General features: G+C 37.5%; 1 protein-coding gene across 1 annotated transcript in view; it reads right to left on the reverse strand.

Annotated features, from left to right (window-relative positions):
- Positions 1 to 11,254, reverse strand: part of DAB1 (DAB1, reelin adaptor protein) — a 255,992-nt gene that overhangs the window by 29,569 nt on the left and 215,169 nt on the right. Inside the window, exons 7-10 of the mRNA XM_019474146.1 lie at positions 10,634 to 10,753; positions 10,000 to 10,038; positions 8,600 to 8,665; positions 3,944 to 4,003 (exon numbers count right to left, since the gene is read on the reverse strand). Of these exons, the coding sequence (XP_019329691.1) occupies positions 3,944 to 4,003; positions 8,600 to 8,665; positions 10,000 to 10,038; positions 10,634 to 10,753 (285 nt within the window). The remainder of the gene's footprint in view (positions 1 to 3,943; positions 4,004 to 8,599; positions 8,666 to 9,999; positions 10,039 to 10,633; positions 10,754 to 11,254) is intronic.

Here is an 11,254-nt window from a genome sequence, read left to right on the forward strand (position 1 = left end):
TATACAATTGTGTAAGCAGATTTTAGACATTTTGATGAGAAGAGAAGGTTTTATTGTGATGTGACTGACAGTCTCCGTGAAGGGTATTTACAGTCTGACTCATTACTAAAAACACCATGACAGGTAGAACTTGATGTGGATGTACAATGGGGAGACGATCAGAAATTATGACAAAAAGAGCTCATTAAACATTTCACTTTTTTAGAAGAGTTAATTTCACATACGGAACCACGATTTCTAAGTGGAGTGTGTACCACTTAACACAAGCTCTTTGGGGTAAGCTTGCTTTCTTTGTCTGGCCTGATGTCTACTCTCAGTGAACGGAGAATAGGAGACTTGGTCTAAGGAAGGAGCAGAGAGAAAATAGCAATGAATACAAGAAGTGTGAGTTGATACAGAGGAAGGGAAAGATACTGGGAGGATACTGGATATCATAAAGAGTGTGTGTTTGGAACTGAGCTGCACACCCGGCAGAGGAAATCTACAGGAGAGTAGGATTTGCTGGGAAGGGATGCAGCAAAGAGATAGGGAAATACAAGGATTATATTGAGTAAGCAATCTTTTCATCCCAATGTCAGAGAAGTGGCTTGGCAACCAGCCACCACTCATAATTGAGTTCAGTGGGTACGTTCAAATTCTGAGATCCAAGACTCATTCCTTTCTGCCTCATTTGCACTGTATTTACATTACTTAATATCAGAGATCATGAGGAGTCACACTATAAAGTACTTTGACACCTTCTGACAAATGGCCTCACACAACGGCACAGTATTGTGTAAGTACAGCGGCTATATTGATGCATATACAATGCTGAATACTTCTGCTTCATGGCACTACCAGGAAGATGCTTCATACCTTCAGCCCCAATGGGATCCCATATGCACAGAGAAAGCAATATTTGCCCAAACAGTCCTGGTTTCTTAAGAACCTATATCTTACTGAAAACCGGTATGAATTACACTTCCCAGTTTCAAAGTAACCTTTGGAAAATGGATTCTGGCTTTTAGTTTTTACACTGTGGTAGATCTCATCCCACCTAAGCCTAACTATTTAGAAGTTATCATACCTGCAAGTCATTTAAAGTTCCTCTGCAGCCACGAAAGAACAATGTCCAGATGTACATTTATTTCCACCTGAGAGGGACACCTCACACAGACAGGAGGACTTTCCCCATGAAGCGGCTATTTCTCTCCACTGGCTACAGAGAGTCAAGGGTGGAGGGCACCTAGATGACTACTTCAGTATCCCTCACCTTTATGTGTGGAGAGTAGAGATAACTTGCCTGAGAACATACCAGAGGAGAACAATCCCAAGATGGAAAATCAATCTCTGTCCAGGGAATGTGAGCAATTCCATTTGAACTCAAGCACAACTTGCTGCATTTTTATTAAATGTTGTATTTATTGTCGGGAGAGAGAATTCATGATGCCTGAAACCTATTAGGAGCTACAAAAAGTTTCTCACTTTATTCATCCATTACGAAATTAATGAAAGCAAGATCTCCTAATAAAGAAAGTGTCCTTATATGTTTAAACCAGGTAGAAGAGCTAGATTATTTGCCCTCAGATTGAATTTTAGAGGTTTATATAATAATGACAGCTATAAATTGAAAAAAAAATTATGGCAAGTGTCTCAATGACACAGAGTCTCAGACGTGGAAAGGTGAGCAATAAATCAGATGGGCAGTGGAATATTAAATTGCTAATTTTAAGAGCTATTGCTGCTTTTTCTTTTTTTTTTTTTAATACATACTAATAAAAAGGTGAAACAAAAATCTCAGCTATATATTTCTTCCTCTTCTCTTTCTTCTCTTTTTCTTCATAAATTAAAGTACATAACTTATTTGGAGAAAAAGCTCTAATCACTTTAAATTTAACCATGGAATAGCAAAAAAAGAAATTAAGTCTGCAACCAGCTTCATGGAGATGACAGATTAAATACATTTGATGATTACAGAGTAGGTTTCATATGCCCTATATCACACAGTCATGCTCTTTACCAGGACAGTCTAATACCAATGTGTCTGCAGACATGATTGTAAGTGTACTGTACACCCAGTCATACTGCAATGACCTAAATTACCGGCTATACCCAGAGTAAATTTGAAACATCGCTGAAGGAATAATAAAAAAGTCACAGGAAATGTACAGTGGAAAAATTGTAGCACTGAACTATATGAGGAATGAGCGAAAAATCTACAGCTATTCCGTGCCCACAAATACCTTAATTAGTTATGCAACATGAGTTATTTTACTAGATTTTCCCAGGCAACACGATGATGCCTCCCTCCTCCTAGTGTCTTATCATGAAATATTTATGGCAAGTTTTGTTTGTTTGAGCAAACCACAGAAATGTCACAACTCAGGCCCCCATCCAGCCCCTCCCCAGCATTTATATTTTTTATTCCAGATCTCGGTCTCCGTGCTCAGCCCAAGCTGTGCAAGTTACTACATCCTCATGTGAAAGGAGTCTCTCTCTTGAATACAGGCATTTTTCCCATGCTTACAGTAGACTGAAATTCCTGACCTTTTCCTTTGTTTTTCTCCATTCTCACACAAATCCTCAGAAATACTAATTTTCTGGGTAACCAACGCAATCGAACAATTTCTTGAGTATTTATAGAACAAATTTATATTAAACAGTACAACCCGCTCTTCAGCAAATGCATGCCTTGTTGCTAACAGCATCTGTCACTCCACTTCTTCTCTCAACCACTTGTTACCATTCCTTATATGTTCTGGGGATAAATGCTTCATCTCTTCAAAATGCTAATACACAGAAAGGGAATGGTGCCATTTGGATACAACAGCATATTACCCCTAGTTTTTAATAGTCTACTGTCTATGCAAGGCACAGGAAAGAAAGAATTAAGTTGACAGTCTATATTGACCCTTAGCCTCTTGTATACTTAGAGCACTACAGAAATAATACGTAGCAATATTGGGAGAAAATCTCCTTTTGCTGATTACAGCCCACAATAACCAGGAAAGCAATGCAATACATAGAGAAAAAATTCTGCCACTCAGGAATTTGCTGAGTGAGGTCTTTTTGCATACTTAATCTTGATGTAGTTCCTTTCAGATTTTCCCACAGCTGTTTAAACTAATGGCAATTGCACGTATCTCTGGCCTACAACTCTACAGCTCTTACTAAGCTACCATAGAAGTTGGTTTTATTGGAAAAATAATTGCTTTTCTATGGTTTATGTTAGCTTGGATTTTGATGTAACTTGTTTGGTTGGGATTTTTTTTTCCAAATGACAGAAAAGTAATTCTAATGCAAATTCCCATTTTTTTCATAACATTTGATTTGAAGCTCCTTATGAAATCTTTACCTATCAGCACACTGTATTCACCAGGAAGTCTTCTGAGAGGTGTAGACATTATAGCTGCAGAAAATCACCGTAGAGGTCACACACAATGTTCTGACATACCTTTTCCTAACGCTGCTTCTCTCGACCTCAACTCTATTCGGACCTTGCCTCCCTGCTGTCCTACTAAACCAAGCTGTAAGGAGCACAATATATAAAGTACAGCTCTGATAGAGCACACAGGGGAGAAAATGCAGCCCATGCTCACTCAGAGCGATAAGCCCTGTACAGCATCGCATAATAGAGGAACCCTTCTAATCCAGACAGCAACGATTATTTCATTAACATGCAGAAGGCTCATTGTCAACTCTTAAACACGGATAACACATTTATAAATGGTGACTTTCATAAGAATGAGTCGGAAGAGACAGAAAGGAGATTTACGTAATGAATGAGATGGATGTAAGTGACATTACAATCCTGGTTACTCTGAACCAACCCAATCAACCCACAACAGATCACTGATAAAATTCCCATTGCGAGGAATGTACCAAATGTTACATACAATAATGAAAGTCACAGAAGCTAAGAAACACATCTTCTTTACTGCATATAAATAGGGAAGATACTTACACTTACAGGTTGACTTTTTGGCACATCATAAACACCTTCCTTCTTTTGACTGGTAGGAACCTGCAATAGCAAATGAAAACTAAGGTCATTAACCCAAGCAAGTTTGATGAAAAACTGCAATCTTCAACTCATATTTTAGTACAGGGTAATCATTTAATACTAATGAAATCAAGGGTGGCTCCCTTTTCATTCAACCAGTAACATTAATGGAAACAATACTGAAGAAATAAAACATCTATCTGAATTTTTTAAATCCTAAAGCCCAGTAGTGTTCAGAAATGAGATTTTCATTCTCAGTTAGGTTCGGTTGCATTAAGTTCAGGTGCACTTGGATCTCCTTCCTACTTAATTAGTTGTTTTTTCATTTTACTTGGGGGTAAGAAGATGCACATAGAAATCATGAGCAAGTCAGTATGTCATCTTCCTCCATGGCAAAGATCCAGACTAGAGCTACTGATCTGAGGGAGAGAGATGTTTGGCCTATGGCGTTAGATTTCTTCCTTCCAATTCATTTAATAATCTAAGTCAAGTAAAGCCATAACATGTATCCCCGCAGTTGGGGCCCTGCGGCTGCTCTAAACAATGTTTGGTTACAATTCTGCAATTTTACTAAGGAATTACCGGCCTGTCAGAGTCTGACACAGCCAGGGAGCTGAAGTCAACAGCCTCGCATGGACAGGGGACGACACACTTAAAAAACTTCGGGCAAGTCTTTAGTTGAGTCAACAGTCATTTTTTAGACCTCAGGCATTTATAACCTGTTCATGTAAATTCAGTTGCTTTGTAATACTGGGCTTTGCTTGCCTAAGGACTGCTGGTTTACATATTTATAATTTGTGATTATATTTCTTTTTTCTTCCTAGAAGCACTGAACGTCTATTGTAAATGACACAAGCAAAAAGAACAGTAAAAACATGCTCTAAACAGACACGAATGCTCTAAGTAAATCAGTGCTACTTTTCCACTGAGCAAGGGCATTCAGCATAAGAAGGTTACATTTCAGACATTAATGAAACCTCACAGGTTAACAGGGGAAATAATACTGCAGGTATGACAGAAAATGATTACGTTTCTAAGACAATAAATACCTTAGAGTTCTGATATTAGAGTAGGTCTGGTTTAGGGGAAGCTGAAGGATTGTTAATTATTCATTGAGATGTGCTGTCATTTCTTATTCTGTATAGTATCTCAAAAACTCTCTCTACTGTTCAAACATTCACTTGCCCATGTTTAAATGTCAAAGTCTTCATGGGAAATGGTGCATCTTTAACTTGGTGCACATTGCAGAAGTTTTTCAAGAGCATGAGTGCAGAACCCTCACAGAAACTGAACGAGCTTTTTAAAAGATCTCTTCTGTTCCTACCCTGGGAATGACTTGTTTGCCTTGGTTTTCTCAAAGTACTGCCTTCTTCCACTAAAACCACCTATGACATTAGATAACATGAAACTGGTAGGAGTGGAACAATTCAGTTTCATGGAAATAAAGTGTTCTCTTTTTACAGACTGTTAAGTGACAGTGCAAGAGCAGAAACCAAGAATGGTGTATTTAGTAAGTCACTGGAAAGTTTAGTCTTCATAAAAAGAGGACAAACGTGGTAAGATAAACTATTTATAAGCTATCAGCAGCACATATTTTTCTTTTCTCTCTGGAAAGTTTCCCCATCAGTCAACTTCTCCATGAAGTCATCCCAGTTTGCACACTCCTATCCACAGCTTTTTATGGAATGAGCATTTCCCTGCACTATCGATCCCCCCTCTCTTACTCCAGCTTATAATTACACTAGAGAAAAGCTTCTGACTTCTAGTATCAAGACAGAGAAACTTTTCTGAAAGACATTTTTCTCTCCCAACTCGATACCGCCTGTCTTCCTGTTGACTTTACTTGCCATGTATCATCACGCTTTTTTGTATCACTACATAGACTGGGGGTCTGCAAGGGATTTCTCCTGGTTTTTCTTTGATTAGCAATATCAGCAAAGGGGTACCAACGCTACTGCTGCTGACAGCTCTGGCTCTGTGACAGGCTGTGAACCATTTTGACGTACTTGCATCTTACCGGCAATACAGACACTGCAACTCAGAAACCCCCATTTCAGATTGTCAACTCCTGATGGAGCAGAACTTGCCTCTCCATAGAGACCAATGCTGCTACATACACAATACAAAAACACCTAATAAAATCCCATCCCCACCCCACTAACATAAAACAACAGACAGGCAAAGAGGTGCTATTAAGAAATCTGACACTAGGTGAGAGGATTGGTACATGCTCAGTGATCAAATCCTTGCATAACTAAAACATTAGAGCAACTTATATAGGCAGACAATATTAAAAGAGCAGACAGACACAGACAGTCTTTGGGGTAATATATCAAAGAAAGGTGACAGACAGAGAAAGAATGCTTAAAAAGGAAACTGCGACCTCTACTATGTTAAAAAGAAATAGTCACTTTCAGCACCTATCTTCCATCTTCAGTTACCCACTGGGTAGGAATGTTTTCCACCAAGGGAGAAATGAACTCTTTTCTCACCAGCTTTCGGTTGAAAAACCAGAATAGCACCAGAAGAAAGATTTGGTGAGGCTGAAGCAAGGACGCATGAGGTTACTGAGCAGATGCATGTTTACCAAAGTGTAGTATGGGGAAGGCTTTGTAGTAAATAATAGAGCTGGCAACAATTTGCATCAAACTAAAAAAACTGAACAAACAAAAAAAAAAGAGGACCTTTTCTAATTTCATTTTTAATGGACAGTTCTGAGTTCATCAAAATCTTGTATGAGAAACAACTTTGCCAGTGTAAGACCTGAGCTGTGGGAACCCAGATTTATAGCAAGCCAAGAACTCACGAAGTCCATGGGAACTCGGAAGATTGCAGCTCTGGACAAGTCTATGGTAATGATACTTCAGCATCTGTCAATTACAACAGATAACAGAAAAAGACTCGTAGCTCCCTAATCTCAGCATTTGCTGTATTCAAGGTATTGCCTGTAGTAAATACAGAGAAGGACAATGCTAGACTACATATACTGAGAGTACGGTATATTATGTATCACAGGTATTTTCTGTGCATCACTGTGGGAGAAAAAACTTCATCACATCCAGACACTGTCATATGAAGCCTTGAGCAATTCTCTGGTGACTTCCAGGACAGTAACAGCAGTACCTTGAGATGAGGCAAGACCTCACCATATGCTTATCATCTTCTATTTCCATTTTAAGAAAAAGAAAATGCCCAGAGAGTCCTCCTGTTCTTTAGGCCATTCCTCAGAACACAGTTCCTACTTCTTCCCTACCCACCAGACTTTGCTCTAAGATCTCCAAACACTGGGAGCAATGACACCATTTTGCTTGCTTGCACCCGTACTTCTCTAAAATGTCACTAAAAGCTCCGTACTTCGATGAACAACAATCAGAATTTTTTGGTCTGAATGTAATTGTCATGGGGTTTTTGTTTCTAGCATAAAACTGTCAATTAGGATAGTAATTTTTTAACAGATCACTTTCCTGAAAATCGTCAAACTTTCAACACTATGCGGTAGAAAATTTTCCACCTTAGGCATACTCTCACCTTGAGAGCTTTGCATGTCTTGGTCTAGAGATGCAGAAAGATGCATATTCTAGTGTGCGTGGTGGGGTGCCAGGAAATCAACAGAGACAGGTTTAATGAATCTCATCTTAATGACCCTGTGATAGGGTCTGTGAGATGGTTATTTTCTAATGTTTAACTTGCATTTCCTTTTCCCACTTAGCTTCTTTCTATTTTGGCTTACAGCTACTATACCCTTTCATTTTTTCTATTATCTTCCTACGTTTTCTATTACTTAAAAAAATACCCTTCCCTTTCTTTTTTGTTCTATCCCTGCTCCTGTCTATCTTAAAAAAACTTTTCCTATTAGCAGATCAACCTCTAGTACAGCTAGATGAAATGCTTAATCACTGCTTGAATCTCCTTCCCCTCCATAGTAAATGATTTCCTCAAATCACAATTTTCTTACAGCATACAGAGATTTCTGTCTATCTCCAGATTTGCCTCCAGTATGTGATACAAAATGAATTACATTATATTTTAATAAACCCTGTACTGCTCCCTCGAGGATAAATTGAACGACAAAAGATTATTTTATATATTTTTCAATGCAATTTTTTGTCAGTGTGAAGAATGCAAGCTTGGGCTCTAACATAACATGCACGCTGAAAATATTTTCCCCAGTCTGGGGGATATCCATTGAGAGCTCTTAGGTTTTGCTCAGTTATCTCCTTGGTTAGCCAGAAAGAAGAGCAGTACCATCAAAATGTCTTTCTAAGAATTGCTTGGACGGTCTGCCCCTCCATCAGATTTCAGTATGTAAAGGTGTAAAAAGTTTCAAAAAATTAACAGAAAAAGAGAATCCACTATTTATCACCTTATATGGTGTACTTGAAAGTTTAAGACCCTTCCTAAGTTGACAAAGTTAATAAAGTTTGCAGAAGCTGAAATGACAAACAACAGAAAAATCACACTGAGACTGGCAGATTATTCACGTCACGTCACCACAATGAAATGCCAGACATTTTTGTGATGAATGAAAACTAATAAAAGTGAACGATATATGAAATGTACTTTACTAAAATGCTTGCAACTGTTGCAATGAAAACACCGAAGTTAGCGATTCTATACCTGATAAATGTTTTCTTCTGTTTCAGGCTCACGGATTGGCTCGTGTCCAGCCTCAAACACAATGTACTATTACACCAGCCGCCAGAGAGGAAAAGTCAAAGATGAAACAGAAGGGAAAAAGGCGATTTGGAATTCCACGTGAAAACATAGGTAGGCATTAAAGAAACAAGTTCAAAGTACAGGCTGGCAGCAGGACAACCGGTTTGTTGGAAAGCACAGCATAAGGTTGTTTCATATTTCATAAACCGGCAATGAATAGACCTAAATCTCCTCTAATGATCATTAGAGCAACTTCCTAATTCTTTCTCACTAGGGAGACCGCCTGTGGCCCAGTATTAATTTTCTGAAGTCAACGTGAATTTTGCCTCTTTTACATAATGCAATTATTTCCACATATATTTATTATCTACGAATAAAAAAGCTAAATCCAAACTGGAAGAATAGGCTGGTGCTCATGTAACAGGCCACATGGCAAAAGGTTGTCACAACACTTTTCTTCATTTTCAGGTTCTTGCTTTATTGTGAAGAGCACAAAGTAAAACTCCTGGCATTATAAAAGCTGAAAAGAATTAGGATGCCCTAAATTACTAATCATCTTTCTTGCTGCACCTTAGGCACTGTTCAATATTCACTAATGGTTGAATCAGTTTCTTTCAGTGTGCCTCCCACTGACATGCCTAAGTGGAAGAACACAAAATCTCCAGGAAAAAAACCCTAAACTATCATATATTTTGTTTCAGCACAAAAACATGAGAATGAAATTACATCTTTTTCTTCTTCACACTCAGTAGGATATTGGACATTAATATATTGACATATTCCTGATAATCACCTTTGCTCCCAGACATTTTGCTTGGATAAAACAAGACTTAAATTTCAGATCTCTTATTAAATCATAGCCCAAATGCCAACAAGGGAGTGTGTTATAACATCAATTCCACTGTTGTTTTTTTCAAAATATTCACCCTCTGAATTAAATTCTGGCCCCATAGAAGCCAAAACCACAATGTCAATTTATTACTATCAGAACAAAATGTCACCTTCCTTATTCTCAAAGTAACTCCCTTTTCAGTTAGAGTTTGTATTAAAAAATGATGACAAATCTCATTTGGAAACTTAAAATCTGGACTCACAAGCCACATTTTAGGAAATATTTACAAAATACTTAATCTAGTATTTCTATACTCTAACTGAAATATTCTATTCTATAAAGACATATTATGCTATTACTTACAGCTTAATCTTGAAATATGCTACTTTCTGTAAAAACCTTACAAGTTTCTCAGACAACCTATCTCTGTAAATTTCAAAACATCTTGTTAAAGGTTTTGGCTGTGTTTGAAGATAACATATATCTAGTCATTTCTGAAACTCCAAGGCCATACAGCTTCAGAAATTACCTGGTATACAGGATCTTCTACATCTTCTTCCAAAATTGTCTACAGCAAAGTAAGAGGACAGGCAGGAAAAGCAAAGAACATAAACAGTAGAGATAAAAGAACTGTATTCAGAAATTAAAGGACAGCAAAGAAATAAGCAAAATGGGCAGGTAAGTATATAGTTTTCTTTCTTTAGTATAGAGATAAAGTCATTATTGTTCAAAGTAACTTTATTCAAGTTTCATCCAAGTTTAACAATCTACACCTTATTTGATTTGATTCAAATACAGACATTGAGAAGTATATTGAATCTTCCCTAAAGTATTAGACGCTGTTAAAAGCCTGACTTAATACACACTGACCTTCATTAAAGTTTTCTTTCTGAATTAGAAGAAACACTGTGCAGGAAATGAATAGATCATTTCCAGTTGTTAAACATGTTCATCACACCCCAAGTGATAGCTTTCATCACTGTTTAATCCTACTTCTGAGCTCACAATGGCTGTAAGGTTCATATTTGTCCATTTGAAGCTAGCACTGTTCAAACCCATTGCTGTTAAGAAATGCTGAGAATGCTCAGTGCCTCTTTGGAGCAACTTTGGGGGCAACTTCAAACCATACTTTTCTTGGCAGTAGTCTAAGCTTATGCATGTACCTGGTATACCGCTTGTTCGCACTGTTTGTCCTTTTGTGCCTTTTTTTCCATTTCTTCCCTTTGTTTCAGTTCATAGATGAGCTGAAACAGGTCTCGCAAGTCCAGAATTACAGGTTCAGCCTATAGAAGCAAAAACAGGAAGGAGGGTTTCTATATGGGAAAATATACTCCTCTTATCCCAACCTGCTGATAGAGCAGTTATAGCATGTCCACAATTGGAGAGAACTTCATACAGAATTAATTTCTACCTTAGCATCCAGGCTCAGGTTAATTTCTATCAAACTAACTATATTTGCAAATTAATGATAACTATGAATATAAAAGGCATTATGAATATAAAAGGCATATATATGAATATAAAAGGCTTATATATGAATATAAAAGCATATTTATTAGTGGTTTCTCATACAATGAAATTACAGTAGACTATATGCAAAGTAGCTATTTGGTATCTATTACTTTCTGTTTAGATGACTATAGGAATATAACCAAACGTATCTGTATCCAGCCTAGGTTAGTTAGAAAGGAAAACAGTAACTAATTATAAAAAAAAAATCATGAAAAACCAGAAATAGTGAAATACATTCCCTTTTTCCCGAGCTGGTGTTGTGGTTTAACCCG

Source organism: Aptenodytes forsteri, unplaced genomic scaffold (assembly GCF_000699145.1).
Source record: "Aptenodytes forsteri isolate BGI_AS27 unplaced genomic scaffold, ASM69914v1 Scaffold119, whole genome shotgun sequence".
NCBI classification, from domain to species: domain Eukaryota; kingdom Metazoa; phylum Chordata; class Aves; order Sphenisciformes; family Spheniscidae; genus Aptenodytes; species Aptenodytes forsteri.